Source organism: Anabas testudineus, chromosome 1, assembly GCF_900324465.2.
Source record: "Anabas testudineus chromosome 1, fAnaTes1.2, whole genome shotgun sequence".
NCBI lineage: Eukaryota > Metazoa > Chordata > Actinopteri > Anabantiformes > Anabantidae > Anabas > Anabas testudineus.
Window position 1 is genome coordinate 5,866,868 of NC_046610.1, and position 21,264 is coordinate 5,888,131.

At 39.7% G+C, this 21,264-nt stretch overlaps 2 protein-coding genes across 2 annotated transcripts in view; both read left to right on the forward strand.

Moving 5' to 3' along the window:
- The first annotated feature begins 1,142 nt into the window (after nt 1-1,142).
- On the forward strand, nt 1,143-6,029 carry plk1 (polo-like kinase 1 (Drosophila)). The gene is given in 12 exon segments (XM_026359082.1): nt 1,143-1,730; nt 1,732-1,887; nt 2,368-2,536; nt 2,800-2,944; nt 3,026-3,119; nt 3,206-3,431; nt 3,517-3,559; nt 3,705-3,802; nt 3,903-3,980; nt 4,566-4,720; nt 4,842-5,024; nt 5,155-6,029. Coding segments are annotated over 12 exon segments (1,749 nt in total). The 5' UTR covers nt 1,143-1,523; the 3' UTR covers nt 5,350-6,029.
- A 2,168-nt stretch (nt 6,030-8,197) lies between these two features.
- The window catches only part of LOC113161449 (NACHT, LRR and PYD domains-containing protein 3-like), a 50,570-nt gene continuing 37,503 nt past the window's right edge, over nt 8,198-21,264 (forward strand). The window contains exons 1-8 of the mRNA XM_033325990.1: nt 8,198-8,300; nt 9,527-9,700; nt 10,382-10,501; nt 11,376-11,454; nt 11,617-11,845; nt 11,999-13,805; nt 13,943-14,116; nt 14,356-14,529. Of these exons, the coding sequence (XP_033181881.1) occupies nt 9,564-9,700; nt 10,382-10,501; nt 11,376-11,454; nt 11,617-11,845; nt 11,999-13,805; nt 13,943-14,116; nt 14,356-14,529 (2,720 nt within the window). The 5' untranslated portion in view covers nt 8,198-8,300; nt 9,527-9,563. The remainder of the gene's footprint in view (nt 8,301-9,526; nt 9,701-10,381; nt 10,502-11,375; nt 11,455-11,616; nt 11,846-11,998; nt 13,806-13,942; nt 14,117-14,355; nt 14,530-21,264) is intronic.

Genomic DNA, 21,264 nt, shown 5'->3' on the forward strand with positions numbered 1-21,264 from the left:
TCCTAAAAATCAGGGTGAATCCTGTTAGTTACAACAGTAACAGTTGTTACAACATAGTGTTGTAGTGATTCAGTGTATCTGCTGAAGGGAAGTAAATCCTCTGATTATTGGAAACAAAAATCTGACTATTGATCAGTCTGGACATTGATGTAATGTGCATTATTGAGTGAAAACAGATAACTTGTAAATGTGATGCAATTAATGATGTTTTTCATTAAAACTCATAAGCTGTGAATGTGCCTGAGTATTAAAGTCTAAACTAACAACCCATTGAGGACAGTACAATAGAGAAGCAGGTCCAACAGAAGTCACCACAGTAAGAAAATATACATTATATATTCATATATATTCAAGTGTTGATGTAGCATTAATACAAAAATACAGGAGATAGTAACTAATAACTTATTATGTATTATTATGTATTAATCATCTATCTGTACAGACAGTACATATAAATATACCGCTGCTATGTTTGTCCCCAGTATTATCAAAGATTTTTGTCCTTATTTTATCAATGGCAAATTCAATACTCTAAAAATAATGTGTTTTCTTTTTGGAATACATTTGTACTTTAAGTGCAGTATTTGAGCATGTACTTCTAAGAAGCACACCATCCGAGTAGCAGTACCACTTGAAATTTTTTACTCAATTAGAAGTACTAAGTACATGCTCAAACAGTGTACTTAAATATAAATATATCTAGCATGAGTATAAGTGTCATGTTTGTACCTTCACCATCTCTGGTTACAGCTCTGTATGCTAAAGGCTAACGGATCTATAATTCTAATCAGAAGGATTAGTCATTTACTGTAATTGAAGATTTTTGTTATCTTGAGGGTTTATAACAATATTGTTGCGACACTGACTTGAATACAGAATTTAATAACCTTTCCTTCTCAAACATTAAATCGCCACATCACCCACAACACAAACAACTGTTTAATTAAATCCCACTCCGACCACATTTCCCATGAGCACCGTGTTCTAGGAAACAGCAGGCGACACGCAATAGACGTTTGGCCAATTACTGCGGAGAATGCCATTTTCTCGGCCGGTGATTGGCCAATTTTGCACTAAACTTCCCACGATGCTTTGCTGCGCCGCCTTGGAATTCAAATCCAGCGGACCAATCAGAGCGCGCCGTAACGAGCCAGGCAGCATTTTAAACTTGTACTAGAAACTGTTGTCAAAAGGCAGAACGGGGGATCGCTGCAGCCACCGAGGGACCAGCCGGACGATTTATTCACTTCTCCCTCTGCGTTTTTTATCTTCAGACTCGCATGCACAAGGTTTTTAAATCATCTAACTAAATGTTTGATTAGCGTTCGCGTTCAAAGCTGGTTAACGTTAGTTTTGATTTGAATTCTGGGGTTTATGGGAACTAGCTAGCTTCCACGGTTAAGCTAACGTCGGTTGAGGTAGGGTTAACAATACTTTGACCCTTGCTGCATTTATCAATAACCTCAATTGCCGAAGGGTTTTATCGTTTATTTATAATACGCCGAACAGCACTTTAGTCCAAAATGAGTGCAGGTATTGCGAAGCCGGCGAACCCGTCGGCACATGTCGACCCAAAATCAGCTCCTCTCAAAGAAATCCCAGATGTTCTGGTGGACCCTCGCACCATGAGAAGATACACGAGAGGAAGGTTCCTCGGAAAAGGTGGTTTCGCCAAGTGCTACGAAATCACAGACGTAGAAACGAAGCAGGTTTTCGCCGGAAAAATCGTGCCCCAAGTCTCTGATCCTGAAGCAACACCAGAGGGAGAAAATGACCTCGGAAATCGCCATTCACAAAAGTCTCAACCATGCGAACATCGTGGGTTTCCACGGGTTTTTCGAAGACGACGATTTTGTCTTCGTTGTGCTGGAAATCTGCAGGAGAAGGGTGAGTGTGAATGGGAAATAGCTGTTTTCTTCCCAGTGTGCACACTTCTCAGGGCCGACGGTTATCGAGGCGGTCTCTTCTGTTGTCCCAGTGGAAGTAGATCAAACTGTATAAAGACAAGTGGGAACATTAAAGTAAATTTTATTTGTATAGCCTATATATAACAGAAGTCATGTCACGTCACTTTACAGTGATCATGGTCACATCTAAGTCAGCCAGTCATGACAAATATTACTTGTTACGAACTCATTCCCATTTCCCGTTATTCTTTCCAGATATTTGCTTTAGATTTATAGGACCTGTTAATTCACTTAAGGGTTAAAGCACACTACAAGGCTCTCGAGGCTGCAGTTTTTGCTAAAGTGACCTTTTAAAAGTCTAAAAGCAAGAAGATGAGAGCAACAAAAATATCAAGTGTCTCATATTTATCTTTAGGCTGTTCATGATATGCCAACTAAGTAATTTTCTTTTCTCTTTCAGTCATTGTTGGAGCTTCACAAGCGTCGTAAAGCTGTGACTGAGCCAGAGGCTCGTTACTACATGACACAGCTGCTCAACGGTGTCCAGTACCTGCACAACAACAGAGTCATCCACAGAGATTTGAAACTGGGGAACATATTCCTCAATGATGATATGGATGTGAAGATAGGTACGTTTCACTGTGTTCTTGTTATACCTGAGACAGGAATGAAATGAAGACTCCGTCAGTTCTGTAGGACAGGATAGGACACACCCAGGCCCTCACATCAGGAATGCTTCACACTTCCTGGAATGAGTGGTTTCACATGAAGACTAAACACATAAATGTTTTTTCAACTGGGGGGAAAAACGGTTCATAAAGAATATTAATGTGCAAAAACTCTACATTTAAATCTGCTGCTTTAAAAAGCTTATGTCTGTTTTTCATTCTAGGGGACTTTGGTCTGGCCACTAAGATCGAGTTTGATGGCGAGAGAAAGAAAACTTTGTGTGGAACTCCCAACTACATTGCACCTGAAGTGCTTTGTAAGAAAGGTCACAGCTATGAAGTGGACGTCTGGTCACTTGGATGCATATTGTAAGTTTCTAAAACACAAACACATGGTAAAGATGCTGTCCCGTCCTGTCAGTTAACTCTCTTCTCTGCTTTGTTTCTCAGGTACACTTTGTTGGTGGGGAAGCCCCCATTTGAGACCTCCTGTCTGAAGGAGACCTACAACCGCATCAAGAAAAACAACTACACCATCCCCTGGGTAAGTTAGAATGATGCTTCACACTGTGTATATAGTGCATATATTGGTTTTCCACGCTCTCATCCTGAATCTGTAACTCTCTGCAGCACATCAACCCAGCCGCGTCCTCTCTCATCAAGCGGATGCTGCATGCCGATCCCTCCCAGAGGCCCACTGTCGCCGAGCTGCAAGCTGACGAGTTCTTCACGACCGGCTACGTCCCCTCACGCCTCCCCACTACTTGCCTCACTGTGCCCCCAAGGTTCTCCATTGCCCCCTCCACAGCTGCAGAGCTCAGCCAGAGACGCCCACTGACTGCGATTAACAACAAGGGTAATGGTCCGAGCACTACATGTGTTTTTCTTTTTCTAGATTATTAATTTGAACAAGAGTTTAATTATGTTTTCTCTATTTCCAGCTGGGACGGAGAAGGTGGAAATGAAGGATGAGCCTGTGCAGAGGTGAGATGCTTCAGAAATACTCACTTAGATTCTAAATTGTAAATGTCTCAGATGAAATGGGTACTCCTCTGATTGTGATCTGACAAGACAGTCGTTCCACATTTTGACCAGAGACAGTTTTTAAAACATAAATCTGTATGTGCAGGGAGGCTGATCCATCAGAGTGCCACCTGAAAGACATGCTGCAGCAGCTCAACAGCATCATTGCTACCAAACCCTCTGAGAGGGCCGTCGTCCGCCAAGGTGAGGGCAGACTCCCCAGCTTCATGATGGAGCTGACTGATGAAGTATTTCTTTTTCATTGTTTCATATCTTGATGTTTGTTCTATTAATGTGTTTACAGAAGAGGCAGAGGATCCTGCATGTGTCCCAATCTTCTGGATCAGCAAATGGGTGGACTACTCTGATAAATATGGATTAGGTAAACGTTGGATTTGAATCACACAAGTGTCAAACTAGACTGTAGTTACTTTGCCAAATATCCTTTTTGTAATTTATCTAGTCAAATTACGGATTTGGACATCAATTTGTCGCCAGATGGGTTCACCAAAAGGGCCTGCTGTACAAATAGTAAGGCTACACTATGCTGTCTGAAGCTGTTCCTAATTTTCCAATAATGATCTAAGGTGTTCAAATAAGTGACTTTATTAATTAGTCAGGTTGATGAATCTTGTTTGCATGAAGACCAGTATCTAGAAAGAAATTACAGGACAGAAATTCAACATTTACTGTAGAACTGCTGCTATTACATAGTTTGTCCAGCAGAGAGTACTAGCAGCTGTAAGATCAGTCTGTCAGTACACATGTATGTTGAAACAAAACAAAACTGTAATTGTTAAACTAAAAAAGACAATTAGCCCTCAAATATTTCAGTCTGTTCTTTCACCTATTCAGTATCTGTTTGTCTTGGTACAATAATCGTTCCCCACATCAGCCTCTTAAACATGAAGTATAATAAACGTAGAGTACAATAGATGTTTACAATCATTCAACTTGTGTGTTTCAGGCTACCAGCTGTGTGACAACAGTGTGGGTGTGCTCTTCAACGATTACACACGTCTCATCATGTACGCTGATGGAGACAGTCTGCAGTACATCGACAAGACGGCGGCTGAATCATATCTCAGCGTGCGCTCTTACCCTGCTGCTCTCAACAAGAAGGTCAGATGGTGTCTTAATGTTAATTAATCAGATTATTTAAGTGTGTGTGTGACTCCCACTGTTTAAAAAAAAATTATCATTGTTCTTATTCAGTTGTATTTATTTTTCTTTCCCCTCTTAGATAACTTTGCTGAAATACTTCCGCAATTACATGAGTGAACACCTGTTGAAGGCCGGAGCAAACATGGCACGACGGGAAGGAGATGAGCTGGCTCGGCTGCCATATCTCTCCCTGTGGTTCAGGACAAAAAGCGCCATCGTCCTGCACCTCACAAATGGCACCGTTCAGATCAACTTCTTCCAGGTTGGTATCACCTTTACCTACTTTCATCACATCTGGTTCTTTAGAAACATGACCTTCTTCCATTAGCTGCTCAAGTTCAGATTTATAGTTTTTAAAACCATGTTTTGTTTTGTTTTGTTTTTTTTATCAGGACCACACCAAGCTGATCCTGTGTCCACTGATGGCTGCAGTGACCTACATCGACGAGAAGCGAGACTTCCGTACCTACAAGCTGTCTCTGCTGGAGGAATATGGCTGCAGTAAAGAGCTGTCCAGCCGCATTCGTTATGCCAAGCTCATGGTAGAGAAGCTGCTGGACAGCAAGTCTTCCACCGCTGCACATTAGACCACCTCTACACCCCCTCCAAGTCTCCAGTTATCGGTCTTTAATCACTGGCCTCTTCTTCCTGTATGCAGCCTCTCGGAGGTTGGGACAGACCCTGAAGTTCTTCTGTATTCTACTATTTTATTGAAGGGTCTCAGTGGAATGATTCTTGTCCTCTTTGTGTCCTGCACCATGAATAATCTCTTATATGTTGTACATGAAAGTTGAATTTCAGTCTCTCACCTTCTGATTTTTATCCTTTATTTCCTGCTGTCTCTCTCTCTTAACTTTCTCGATGAAGCTCGACAAACGTACGACCGCCGTCAGCACATCAGATGGGTTGACCCTGTATGTTCAGTGTTTTTCTGTGTTCAGATTCATCATCCTCTCTGCTTGAGTTTGCATTTGTTCATGTCTCGGTAATGTTTTCAACCTGTGGACAAATGTCAAGGCTGGATGTGGAAAAAGCTTCTCTGGTGTCTGTTTTATCTGTTGTATGTAGAGAAATGGACCATGTTAATATGTCTTCATCATGTACATTCTTCCTGTAGTTTTACTCTTTTTATAAGTCTATTTTAGATGTCTTGTCTCTTTCAACAACATGTACAAACGTGTACATACTGCTGAATATGCATATGTGTTGTAAAGATGGTTTAATTTTTACTCAAGTTAAATAAAGATTCTTGAACAAGACAAAACAAGGAAACAGTTTTAGCTGTTTTAACAGTTTAGTTTGATTGATGCTGACTTCTTTAAATCTTACTGCACTTCTTAGCCTCAGGATTTATTTCCAGGTTAGGTCAGTTTGTTAGAATAATAATAGTTAAACAGTAGTAATTATCAAAGTTGGCCCTCCATGTGGGAGACCAGGGTCCGAATCCTGGCTGTGGCCTACCTCCAGTAGGGGTCCTTAGAAAAGACCTCCTTACACTTACCCTGTCTCTGCCTTGGATCTTGTGCCAAATGACTAAATGTAATGTAATTCAAGTACTAATTGTGATTCTAAAGTCTATTTCATCAAAGAATCCTCTACATACAGTCTTGCAGACTTTGGGTATTGTAATTTGTTGAGGGAGATTTCACCCCATGCTTCCTGATACACCTGACAAACTATCAAGTTGCTTCCTATACAACAGTTCAGTAGGGTTTTACAAACATTTCAGAGATGGTGGCCAATGGATGAACTTTTACCAATGAGTTATTGAACAGAAACAAACATCTGTATTGATCTTTTTCACATTAGACACAGATTAGGCTTCTTGATTATTTTAGTACTGACAACATGGTTTTGGTCGACCACAGCAGTGTAAACATAAAAAATACAACTACAATCACAGAATACACAAAAAAAATAATATACAGTAAATTATAAAAACAAACTTTGGACAAATGTACTTTTCTTTGACGTTCAAGTTTCTCTGACTTAGACCGACCACAGTGGATCTGTTAACATCAGCTTCACACAACCTGCAGAAAACACAGGAGCAGGAGGAGGAGTGTATTATCTGTTTTTAATGAATGCACCATCTACACAGACACACAGAGTTTCTAATCTTTTATGTCTTTAGTATAAAAACACTACAGAGTTGGTGCGGAGCTGAACGAACCAACCAATCACGTTGAGGTATATGGGTCTCGGGGGCGGGACATCGGCTGGGCTTCATCCAATCAGAGAAACATTTCTCGATGAGTGACAGCAGCGTTGCCATGGAGAGTTTTCAGCCTCGTTTCTATGAAGCTCACGCGGACATTCGTCCCAGTGCTGCGTTCACAACACTTAAAAAAAAAAAAGTTTTTTAAGTTTCTGCCCAGCGGGACATTATGAGTCAAAGTGATGCGTTCGCGGCAGGTTAAAAGAAAAGTAAGGAACTCAATGCAGCCTGATGTAGTTTGCAGTTACATTGCGACACCTGTCCATCGGCAATAACAGTGGCTCAACTATAGCAGCAAGGAGTAGACAAGATAATCCATGTTCAGAAGAACAGTTGATGTTCTTCAATGTTCAATTCATGTTCAGAAGAAGGTTAAAAGTTAAAGAACTGTTAATACACTTTAATCTGAATACAGCAGAAATAGAAGACTGAAGAAACCACAAATAGAGAAATCTAATTATTATTATTATTTTATCTATTATTATTAGTTTCATTGTTATTATTGTTTTATTTATTTATTACGTATGTATTTTCTTATTATTTTTTTATGTTTTTATTTATTTTGTATTGAAAATAAAAATAAAGAGATTTGTTAAGATAGGATTTTTTTTTAACAAGCTTTTCTTGTGGAAAACCTGATGCGGCCCGGCCTCACCCAGACTCTGCTTCCCGCGGCCCCCAGGTAAATTGAGTTGGAGACCCCTGATGTTAATCAAGGTCCACATGTGTGATGTTAGATGCACAGAGTCAACTTTCCAGTCCAGCTTAGCAAAGAAACTGCATTTAAATATTTATTTCTGCCGGCCATGTGATATCAAAGCCAGTAGAAGCCCAAAGTTATTTAACAAAAATATTCTAAATGATTATATCTAAATAAATGATGTTAATAAACTAGATTAAAAATACCTTGTCTAGGCACAGCTGAGGTCCCAGATTGTACAGCAGTAGGTCTAAATCATCAGGATGCTTAGCCGGGAGGTGTCATAGCATCGATGATGTGTTGTTGCAAAATGCCAGATGTTGATTGTAAAGGTGCATTTCACTACATTGGGCTGCAACAAATCAAAATGCTCCCAAACAAGTTCTTATACAATATGATAATGTAATATTCTTTTACATGGTCACTTAGATACCAGCTTAAAAAGTGTGTTTCAAGAGGGAAGTGAAACTGGAAGGAAACACGTGTTTTTCTTGACATGTTTTCAGCCTGTGGTAGTGTGAACCAGGAAGAGGAAGGTGAATGTGCTTGTGAACAGAGAAGGGCACATGCTTCGTCCATCACAACTAGAAACTCTGAATCTTGTCTGTTCATCATTAGAGGTGAGTATCTACAACTTCCAGCACAAACAGCAGCTTTAATGCTGCTAGAAAAGTTGGTCAGTGTCCGTCTTTATCTCAGCCTCTGCTCTCCTCTGGTTTTCAGGCGTACTTCATCCCAACAGGCCTTTAGTTCCGCTTTCTGTTGTTGTTGTGACGCAGTAAAATTTGCCCATTTCAAACGTCTTTAATGAACATAGAATTGGTGGATAGTCGCTAGTTGAACACAGAGTCTGTCAGTAGTTCCTCACTACACGACTCATGGGAGGTTAAAATAAAGTTATCGTATAATATCATAATAAATAAATTACGACAGTGATCCAGTCTGAGAAATCAGAGGAGACTCGGTCCCAGATGTTCAGTGTTTCATGTCCACTGGGACCAGGACTGAGGTCTGTAGTTGGACCTCTGGGAGAATTATTACAGATTAAACAATTCAAGTAATTAGTACATTAAAAGACATTAAAGTACATTAAAGTACATCATTTATGTACTAGTATCACGTTTCATTCTGTCCATTCCATATGATGAGATACTTTTTACTTTTATTCCACTACAGAGGAAAATATTCAGCTTTTTTTTTATTTACTGTATTTATTTCACAGCTACTTTGAAGATACATATTGTTAAAAGAAATTCTAATCAGCTGATCTGTAAAATCTGTATGTATTAGTACCCATGAAATGCATTTCATGTGAGTTCAGAACTCACATAAAACACTGCAGATGTGTTCAAGAATCATTAGACTAGATTGTTCTACAGCAAACTGATTATTTACAGAGCTACAGTGTAGTAAGTCTGTTTGTAGAAACTCCGATCTGACTGAGGTACAGAGGAGGTTTACTGTAGATTTAAAGTATCTCCATGATTTTCTCAGATAACACAGATTGTCAGATTATTTTTCTCTGTTTATCTCTAAATGTTGTTTAGTGGTGGAAAGGTTACTGAAGTATCTGCATCAGTGAAAATGACTGAGTGAGTGTAAATGTTGGTCCATCATCCTGTGTGTGCTGGGCTGCAGCTTCATGCCTCCATCTAGTGGACTGATAGTAGAAGTAGAGCAGCTGATGGCAGCTTCCTCTGACTGCATTTAACTGACTGTGAAATGAAAGAGGAAAGAAGAGCCAATCAGTGGAGGAGCAGCTGATCTTTGTCCAGGAGAAATGATGGAAAGGAGGATTTCAGTTTTCAATGCACATCAATGATTTGTGTTTCCTCTTCACATGAAGGTAGAAAGTGTGTGTGAGCTGAGGTGGATTCAGCATCATGGATCAGTGTGAGGACAGAGAGGAGGGAGTCCCAGGACCAGGACCAGGACCTGAACCCAGCTGTGTGTCCTTCAAGAGCGACTGGTCAAATGAACGTCATATTGGGTTTAAACAGCAACCTTCATCAGACACAGAGTAAGTTGTTGGGAGTTTAATATCAGTCTTAACAATATGATGTAAACTTTCTCTGATGATAAATTGTTGTGTTTTTTAAATTTCTGGATATTTCTGATGTGAATAAGTTGATTTCTGTTTCTGTTGATTTGAAGGAGAAGCTTTCTTCACTATTCTTCCAGCAAACACTCTGATCATGGATCAAATCTCCATCCAGCCAGTAGTTAAACCACTGATCCTGTGGAGGGTCTCAGGGGGCTGCTCCTCTTCTAATGCTAAAGTGCTGACTTGCAGTTTCTATTGTAAACAACTGGAGATATTTAAAAAGTTTAAAACTGCTGACATGAGAGAGCCCCAAACAGATTAAAATCTGAAGTTTCCCATCAATAATGTATTTTAAAATGCATATTTACATTTTCCATACTGATTTTACTGCATTTTATTTTGATCACAGACAACATTGATGATGATTACAGTTTAACACAAATGTAGTCATCTTATACATTACAGTTTTTCAGATTGAGTGACTGTAAGCTCTTAAAGAGAGACGACTGAGACCATCGGACTGATTCTGTCTCCAAGTCTCATCTGGAATTGAATATTTCATCAGGACATTTTTACTGTTCTTCTGATTCTATTTGTCATTTATGAAGGAAACTTTGACTGAACATGTGAGCGTCACCAAAGTTGTTTTTCTATCAGGTCCCATCAAAGACCAGAATCTCCTGGACCAGGACCTGAACCCAGCTGTGTGTCCTTTAAGAGCGACTGGTCAAATGAACGTCATATTGGGTTTAAACAGCAACCTTTATCAGTCACAGAGTAAGTTGTTGTGAGTTTAAAATCAGTCTGAACAATATGATGTAAACTTTCTCTGATGATAAATTGTTGTGTTCTTTTGATTTCTGGATATTTCTGATGTGAGTAAGTTGATTTCTGTTTGAACATTTGAAGGAGAAGCTTTCTCCACTATTCTTCCAGCAAACACTCTGATCATGGATCAAATCTCCATCCAGACAGTATCTAAACCACTGATCCTGTGGAGGGTCTCAGGGGGCTGCTACTCTTCCAATGCTAAAGTGCTGACTTGCAGGCAGACGTCAAAGGAAGCAGCTGAACACCACAAATGTTGAACTCTGATTAAATCTTTGTGATTGAAGTTCTCCAAATGAAGATTTTGGTACAAATGTCTTAAAGAACATTGACTTCTTCACTTCCTGTTAGAACTTTAGTTCTAGTGTTGTTGAAGTCAGTGTAGAGGACTGTTTGTCCCCAGTGTCAGTACCAGAGCTGACGAAGAATTGACTGAAGATTCATTTAGGATCCACCAACTAATGAAGTTTTTCAAATGTGAATTAGTAAAAGTGAATTGTGTGACCAGCAGCACTCTGCCTCATACTGACACAGTTCAACATATTCAGACTGGGAGCTGCCCAGTACAACCAGTCTGATCCAAGCAGACTCTGTCTCTAGATGCCTTGTTCCAACACTTGAGCATTGTTCAGTGAGGGAGGCAGAGATATCTGTTGTTCAGAGCTGCTGAGACTAAACCAGAGTGACTGGTGACAGTAAAGCTTCACCACTACAGGGAGTCTCTGATTCACTGTTAACATCAAATCTCTCTTCATGGACCTTTACCTTGTGTGTGTCTCTGTGTGGACATACTGTGAGCTCAGTCTTGATGATTCCTCCACAGAGTGGACCTGGAGAGCTCAGAGGTTCCCAGTGGTCAGTCTGCCCAGCAGCATCCAACACACCTGGACTCCATATTTCTGGTCTGTACATGTCCAACTACTACTTTTCCATCTGTTGTGTTCTCAATAATCTCCATGCTGCACTTTTTAGACCGGTGGATCGTCAGTCTGTCCAACATAAATCTGATGTTTGGCTCCATGATTTGAGTTTGTTTGTGTCATTAATGTAGTTTTCTGTTCCAGCTACTGGAGGAGAACATGGTCACTTTTGTGAAGAACGAGCTGAAGAAGATCCAGAAGGTTCTGAATCAAGATTACCCACAATACTTAGAGAGTCAGAGGGAGGATGAGGAGGTGCTGGGTGGTGAGGATGAAGAGCAGAGGTGGAGCAGCAGAGAGGCATTTCTGAAGATCACACTGAACTTCCTGAGGAGAATGAAGCAGGAGGAGCTGGCTAAGTGTCTGCAGAGCAGTAAGAGGATTTCTCTTTTTTAACATTTTAACATTTAACATAATGGACAAGTGAGACATTTACTGAGAGCTGAAGATCTGAAATGTTAATATGTTTAAATGTGAATTATTTATGGTCATGAAACTGTTTTTTTTTTTTTTTGGTTTCGTTCAGGAACTCCTGCTGCAGTTTGTCAGCATGAACTTAAATCTAATCTGAAGAATAAGTTCCAGTGTGTGTTTGAGGGGATCGCTAAAGCAGGAAACCCAACCCTTCTAAACCAGATCTACACAGAGCTCTACATCACAGAGGGAGGGACTGGAGAGGTCAATGATGAACATGAGGTCAGACAGATTGAAACAGCCTCCAGGAAACTAGAGAGACCAGAAACAACAATCAGACGTGAAGACATCTTTAAAGGCTCACCTGGAAGAGATAAACCAATCAGAACAGTGATGACAAAGGGAGTGGCTGGTATTGGGAAAACAGTGTTAACACAGAAGTTCACTCTGGACTGGGCTGAAGACAAAGCCAACCAGGACATACAGTTCATATTTCCATTGACTTTCAGAGAGCTGAATGTGCTGAAAGAGAAAAAGTTCAGCTTGGTGGAACTTGTTCATCACTTCTTTACTGAAACCAAAGAAACAAGAATCTGCAGGTTTGAAGAGTTCCAGGTTGTGTTCATCTTGGACGGTCTGGATGAGTGTCGACTTCCTCTGGACTTCTACAACAATCAGATCCTGACTGATGTGACAGAGTCCACCTCAGTGGATGTGCTGCTGACAAACCTGATCAGGGGGAACCTGCTTCGCTCTGCTCGCCTCTGGATAACCACACGACCTGCAGCAGCCAATCAGATTCCTCCTCAGTGTGTTGACATGGTGACAGAGGTCAGAGGGTTCACTGACCCACAGAAGGAGGAGTACTTCAGGAAGAGGTTCAGAGATGAGGAGCAGGCCAGAAGAATCATCTCCCACATCAAGACGTCACGAAGCCTCCACATCATGTGTCACATCCCAGTCTTCTGCTGGATCACTGCTACAGTTCTGGAGGATGTGTTGAAAACCAGAGAGGGAGGAGAGCTGCCCAAGACCCTGACTGAGATGTACATCTACTTCCTGGTGGTTCAGTCCAAACTGAAGAACATCAAGTATGATGGAGGAACTGAGACGGATCCACACTGGAGTCCAGAGAGCAGGAAGATGATTGAGTCTCTGGGAAAACTGGCTTTCGAGCAGCTACAGAAAGGAAACCTGATCTTCTATGAATCAGACCTGACAGAGTGTGGCATCGATATCAGAGCAGCCTCAGTGTACTCAGGAGTGTTCACAAAGATCTTTAAAGAGGAGAGAGCACTGTACCAGGACAAGGTATTCTGCTTCGTCCATCTGAGTGTTCAGGAGTTTCTGGCTGCTCTTCATGTCCATCTGACCTTCATAAACTCTGGAGTCAATCTGCTGACCGAAGAACAGTCAATGTCTCTGGAGTCCAAACTGGTCAGTCCTGAACTAGAACTTCTCTACCAGAGTGCTGTGGACAAGGCCTTACAGAGTCCAAATGGACACCTGGACTTGTTTCTCCGCTTTCTTTTGGGTCTTTCACTGCAGACCAACCAGAGTCTCCTACGAGGTCTGCAGACAAAGACACAAAGACATAACTCAGAGATCAATCAGAAAACAACTGAGTACATTGAGATGCAGATCGAAGAAACTCCCTCAGCAGAGAAAAGCATCAACCTGTTCCACTGTCTGGATGAACTGAATGATCGTTCTCTAGTGGAGGAGATCCAACAGTACCTGGACTCAGGAAGTCTCTCTACATATAAAATCTCTCCTACTCAGTGGTCAGCTCTGCTCTTCATGTTGGTGTCATCAGGAAAAGACCTGGATGTGTTTGATCCATTTAAATACTGTTCATACTTTTTAAAGTACGATTTTCTGTTTGTGCTGGGAGTCGTCAAAGTATCCAAGAAAGTTGTGTAAGTGTAAAGAGAGAGGAATTTATTTATTAAATCCACAGCTATTTCAACAACAACTTGTTTTCTTGTATTACAACATATTTCATTATATCTTAACACAAATGTTGTTTTATATCTTATACATCGCTGTTTTTCAGACTGAGTGCCTGTAACCTCTCAAAGAGAAGCTGTGAAGCTCTGTCCTCAGTTCTCAGCTCCCAGTCCTCTAATCTGAGAGAACTGGACCTGAGTAACAACGACCTGCAGGATTCAGGGGTGAAGCTTCTGTCTGTTGGACTGAAGAGTCCAAACTGTAAAGTGGAAACTCTCAGGTCAGGTCAAGTTTTTATTTTAAATAACTGGAGATATTTAAAAACTCCAAATCTGCTGACATGAGAGAGACCCAAGCAGATTAAAATCTGAAGTTTCTCATCAATAATGCATTTTTACAATGTATAAAATATTTACATGTTCCAGACTGATTTTACTGTATTTTATTCTGATCACAGTAAACATTAATGGTAAATACAATTTAACAAATGTTGTCATCTTATACATCACTGTTTTTCAGACTGAGTGACTGTAACCTGTCAGAGAGAAGCTGTGAAGCTCTGTCCTCAGTTCTCAGCTCCCAGTCCTCTAGTCTGAGAGAACTGGACCTGAGTAAGAACGACCTGCAGGATTCAGGAGTGAAGCTTCTGTCTGTTGGACTGAATACTCCAAACTGTAAAGTGGAAACTCTCAGGTCAGGATTCATTAACTTAAGTACATTTTTATGCAGCATGTTTTTTCTAGACTCAGAGACATTGTCTCCATGAGGATTTTTCTTTTTCTTGTCAATGTTGTAGTTAAAGGTAGAACCGCAATGAAAAGTTATGTTATCTTCATAATTTTCTGATTTTGTGCATAAATTAGTCAAATGTGACAAAATCTTCCTCAAAGTCACAAAAATAAACAACCACAAATTTTATATATTATGTTTTTATATTCTAAACCTCATCTCCATTCTTTATTTAATTTCTTAGACTCCAGGTTTGCTAACACATGACTATAGTTGATGTTGTTTGACATCACTTCACTTACTTTTTCCACCATCACTCTTTATGTTTAATGGTTGTGTTCAGTAATGATATGAAAGGACTCTTGGTGTTTTATCAACTTAAATTAGTTTATATTTGTGACTTTTGTGAAGATCAGATCACATTTCATCAACAACTACAAATGCAACACAGGAAATTGAAAATGGTTCAGGTTTTTTTTTTTTAAGTCTATGTGGCCACATTTGTTTCAAATACAAATAGGAGTATGTGTTGTTGGTATGTACAAAAACATCACCACCAAACCTGCTGTTTGCTGTTTTGTGTCTGCAGACTTTCAGGCTGTCTGATCACAGAGGAAGGCTGTGCTTCTCTGGCCTCAGCTCTGAGCTCCAACCCCTCCCATCTGAGAGAGCTGGACCTGAGCTACAATCATCCAGGAGACTCAGGAGTAAAGCAGCTGGGTGCTGGACTGAAGGATCCACAGTGGAGTTTGAACACTCTCAGGTATGGAGAGTTGTGCTGCAGCCAGAGACAGTGTTAATAATAATGTTAATAATTGAATTACTTAAAATATAAATTAATCAATAATGCACAACAGCTATATAGTGTTGTGGTAAGATCATGGAGGAGACTGGGGTTCAAATCCCAAATGACTATATGTAAATGTAAGATGAGAACATGAGATATAACTGTCTGTTAATGTACTGTAGTCCTCTGTGGTACCTGGTTACTCCACTAAGCTGTGTCTCTCTGATTATTTAGACAAATCCATTAGAGGAGAAGAGAACAGAGGAGCTCAGTGCATCAGTAGAGGTCCCCCAGCAAACTAAGTCTATAGCAGCATAAATAAGAGACGGTTCAGAGTCACCTGATCCAGCTTTAACTAAAAGCTTTGTCAAAAAGGAATGTTTTGAGTCTAGTCTTAAAATTAGAGATGATGTACTTGTACACAGAGTACATGTATGTTGAGCTGAGCTCCTTTCATTTACTCTCCAGTTTCCAGCTTCCTGTGGTGTCACATTAGTTTGGCTGGTGACAGAGTGACACTGAAAGCAGGTGTCTGACACCAAAACTGACATGAAATAGGGAATTCAAATCTTTTCTCCATGTTTCCTCCCTACTCCATTGAATTCTGAGTTCTGAGAACTGTAATTTTCCTATTGAATGTCCATCTCTACAGAATCAGTAAACGGTGTGTATGAGAGCTGTGTATTGTCTATGTTTACATACTGAAAGTGAATGTGCTGCTCTGACCCCTCTCCTCCTTTCAGGTTGGAGCCTTGTGGAGACCGATGGTTGAGACCAGGTCTGAGGAAGTGTAAGTGTGTTTTTAATGAGATTAATGAAAACAAAGCAGCAACATTCAACCATCTTCAAACTGTCACATCATTCATTCAAATCACTGACGTCACAAAGTCTCATCAAACTGATGATAGATTAATAACTGCAGCTGGATTGTGTCTTCTTCTCTCCATCAGATTTCTGTCAACTCACAATCGACACAAACACAGTGAACAAAAACCTTCAACTGTCTGACAACAACAGGAAGGTGACTTGGGTGAAGGAGGATCAGTCATATCCTGATCATCCAGACAGATTTGATAAATTACATTGCCTACTGTGTAGTAATGTTCTGACTGGTCGCTCTTACTGGGAGGTCGAGTGGAATAAAGGGGTTGATATATCTGTGTGTTATGGAAGAATCAACAGGAAAGCAGGCAAGTCTGAGACAAGCTGTTGCTTTGGAGGAAATGATCATTCCTGGGGTCTGATCTGCGAGAGTAGTGGTCGATGCTGTGTCAGACACAAGTACATGGCTATTGTAATCTCCTCTGTGTCCTCCTCTGACAGAATAGGAGTGTTTGTTGATTATCCTGCTGGCACTCTGTCCTTCTACAGAGTCTCCTCTGATAAACTGATCCACCTTCACACCTTCAGAACCACATTCACTGAACCTCTTTATGCTGGGTTTGCGGTCTGGTCTTGCCAGCCTGGTGGCTTTGTGTCTCTGTGTCCACTGTAGTACTGACAGTGTCTCATAATTCAGACTATTTCACTCACACACTCAGATTTGTGGATTAAATCAATTTCTTTTTGAACAAGCTCTGAAGTGTTGAGGACTTATGACATTTATTTATGAGATTATTTTCCGATAACTATCAGGACGTTTTCTCTTTCTCAGAAAAATCACTGAGCTACAATGAGCCAAGATGAATTTGTTAAAAGCTTCCAGATGTTCAAAGATGAAGCTTTAATGAAAACTGTTGGACTGAATGTGTTTGATCAGTTACTAATTTCCTAACAATCTTTGCTGCTGATATCGGTACAGATGCTTTATTCTCTTCTAGTACTTCAGTTCCAGTTGAGCTCAGACTAATGGGAGCAGTTTCATGTTGAACCACGTGGGTTTATCCTCATGATAAATATCTATTCCATGGTGTCTATATTTGATGTGATGATTGTGTTTGTGTCTTTTTCTCTAACTAATAAATGTTTGTTGAACTTTGAGTCACTCTCCAGTTTTTTGTGTTTCCCTGGGCAGAGACAAGGTTATGACCCCCACCCCCTCTACACAGGACACCCAGACTAAGATTGTTTTTGTTTCAGCAAGTTCAACGGTGAAAATTCAAAATCTCTGAGAGAACTTGGTAGAACTGTATTTCAGTGCTTTTCAAATAAATAGAAAGGTCCTGACTGTCCTGAAGAGTTTGAGACTTCATGAAGTTTAAATATCCACACTGAGAAAACAGATCAGCAAAAGACAGGACATCATATGCACACAAACGTGTACATACTGCTGAATATGCATATGTGTATTAAAGATGGCTTAATTTTTACTCAAGTTTCGAGTTTGAAATCTCATTCATGACCTGTGAAACTGTTCTTGACCAACCAGTCACAATCTCACACAGGTTGATATGTGGAGAGTGTTTCTAATGATTGATGCTGACTTCTTTAAATATTAGTGCACCTCTTAGCCTCAGGATTTATTTCCAGGTGAGGTCAGTTTGTTAGAATAAAAAGAGTTAATAAACAGTAATAATTATCAAAGTTAGCCCTCCATGTGGGAGACCAGGGGCCGAATCCTGGCTGCGGCCTACCTCCAGCAGTGGTCCTTAAGCAGGACCTCCCTACACTTACACTGTCTTGTACCTTGTGCCAAATGACTAAATGTAATAAAATTCAAGTAATAATTGTCATTCCAAATTAGATTTGACCAAAGAATCCTCTACATACAGTCTTGCAGACTTTGGGTATTGTAATTTGTTGAGGGAGATTTCACCCCATGCTTCATGATACACCTGACAAACAGTTGCTTCCTGTACAACAGCTCAGTAGGGTTTTACAAACATTTCAGAGATGGTGGCCAATGGATGAACTTTTACCAATCAGTGAGTTATTGAACAGAAACAAACATCTGTATTGATCTTTTTCACATTAGACACAGATTAGGCTTCTTGTAGCAACAATTGATTATTTTAGTACTGACAACATGGTTTTGGTCGACCACAGCAGTGTAAACATAAAAAATACAACTACAAACACAGAATACACAAAAAAAAATAATATACAGTAGATTATAAAAACAAACTAGAGAAATTTTCTTTTCTTTAAACATGACAAACATTACAAAATGCTTTCAAATCAACAGCAAATAGTACAAACAGCAGTAGTAATAAAACACAAAGCCGGGTTTCAGACTGAGTTACAGTGGAATAAAAAGTGAAAATTCACCATCAAGTAGAAATCCTCAGACAAAGAGATGCTTTAAGAGATGTCCAGTGTGTTACTATCCCTTTACCAAGGTGATGTGTTTACTTTACAGTATATAAAATCCAACATTTTAGCAGCACTGGCCTGAAGAGTACAGCATGTTTGTTAAGAACCAGAACCACAGAACTAGTTAGAAATTAAATTCAAGAACAGACTGAAACCAAGTTAAAATCTTCCTGTGAACATTCATAGTCATAGAAAAACCTTTCTGTTTTGATAAAAACAATCTTCTCCTCCTCTGAAAACATTTGATCTTTTAGTTTGGCCTCGTATTCTGCTTCCTCCAGGGAGCTGAGCAACTGATGCTGCAGCAGAACAAATAACACTCCCTGTGCAGAAACACACGTTCAAAAAAACACACAGGAGGGAGATGATCAGAGGAGAGAGACAGTTACAGTGGCACAGGCATTTTTTTAATCACAACAGGCAGTAACTTTACATCCAAAGGCAAAAATGTGTTTGGCTTAATAAAATAACGAAAAATATTGAAGTCAGCATTGACAAGGACAGCTAAGGAGCTCTGTTTCTGTTTCCAACTAAACTGGCAGCAATAAAGTTGGTCACCTGTTAACGTGGTCACTGGTAAATCTGGAACACCGCCCCACGCAGAGAGTCACACCTGGATTTGGAGACACACGCTCCGAAGCTTCGTCCATCACAACTAGAAACTCTGAATCTTCTCTGTTCATCATTAGGGGTGAGTATCTGCAACTTCCAGCACGGTTTTGAGACTATTAATGGGACTGATACAAACCATTAGTTTATTGATAAACAGGCTCGAAACCGTAAACTAAGGAAGGTGTCAAAAGGACACAACACAAAACTGGTTAAATACAAAAACAAAGTAACAACGTAAAACTACAAAAGGAACAAACAAGAAAAGGAACAACGAAAACCAGGGGTACAGGAAAAATCACAGCACGGGGCAGATAAACAACTCAGAACAGAGAACAGAGAACAGAGAGGGAGTCTGGGGTAAGGAGAGAAGGTGGAAGAAAAAGACAAGAGGAAAGACAAAAACACTCTCGCTGTCCAAGAGCTTGTGTCAAAACACCAGTCTCACGTGACCGATGCTGTTTCGCGCTTCATTCCTTCAAAATGTTTCGAAGCTTTTTATCTTTCTAATGTGTCAGTGGCTCATTTATGTTTCAAAGCATTCTGAGTGCTGCCAATGACAGATTTTACAGATTTGAACGGTTTGGTGCCAAACCAGCTATATAAGATGCATTATTTATGCTTCAAAATGGGGTTGTGAGGAGACAGAGATTTGGAGAGTGAGAGTATTTTGGCAAGTTTCATGGCGAGTACCACTAATAAGAGATGTTCTAAAGTTTGGGATCATTTTAAACTCATACCACCAAATAAGGTATAATACAGTTTATGGAATAAATTTCATGTTTCCATAATTGAATTGTATCTTTCATTTTTAAATGGGTCTCAAAATTACAATTGCTTGTAGGTGTGGTGTTTGCTCTGCACACAAGAGTTGTCTTACAGCAACAATACATCATCTATGCTGCAACACTTCCATGTCAGACATGAGCCGACTGAAGCCTGCGACAGTAGAAAAAATTAGATTTCTCAATAAAAACCTGTGAAGACAACCAACTTGTCTGCTTCTGTGAATAATCATTCCAAATCAACCATACAAGTCCTCAAATGACAAACCGTTATCTTTAAAGGTTTTCCGAAAAAACACTTAATGATACTTCGACACTTTGATTCAAACACTGTGATCATTTGCAAAGTAGGAAGGATCTCTAATCCTGTTAGCGACTCAAAGGTTCAAAGTTTTAAATAAACCCTTAACCAACATTTAATCCATAATATTTGCAATGAGTCTTTGGGTTAATCTGGAATGTGTTTTAGAGTATGAGAGAGAGCATCTGCATATTTTATTGTAATGACTATATAATGACTTTTATAATTACTTTTTTTTTAATTATGTTGCGAATTTTATTTATTATTATAAAAATGTCATTTAGTATTTGTGAATTTTATCTTATTGAGCAGTTTTTATCTGCACTTTGTTTCTTTTGGGGAAACTGTATTGCTGCACATCGCCTTTTATGTACCTCCTGAGTTTTGAATAGAGGAACGCGGGTGGGGCCATTTTGCTATTTTCTTTATAGAATAAGTTGTTTATTATGTCGTTTTGACTATGTAAATTTTGCTTTTAAAGTCATTATGACATTGAGCCATTTTTGTTGAGTTTTGACCGCCAGTATAAGTTTTATAGACGTTTTTGTTTTACTCTTTTGGCGCCATTAGCAGTACAGCAGGCCGCCATGTTCTGTGTCTTAAAGCAGCTATATAGAGTTTTTATTGTATTCCTCACTGGAAACTTTATTTTTGTACATATAGGGGTCAAACGTGCAGGACAGGCCCGAAAACAATTTGTTTTATTGTCTTTTGCAGGTATGATTCTTTCTATTTAGTTTTAATTTCTGTTATTTATAACCCGTCACCCAACCACATGCACCTCTTCGTTTTGGCCACTAGGTGGAAATAGTTACATTTTTCTGAGTGTATTTTCATGGTTTACATACAATTGTGAAGAAAATTGTTAATATTTGTTATTGTGGTTTGATGAAAATAAAGAAAAAACATGTTTTCTTTTGTATTCAGCTGCTCTTGATTATAAACATACTATGCAAAGTATAGAT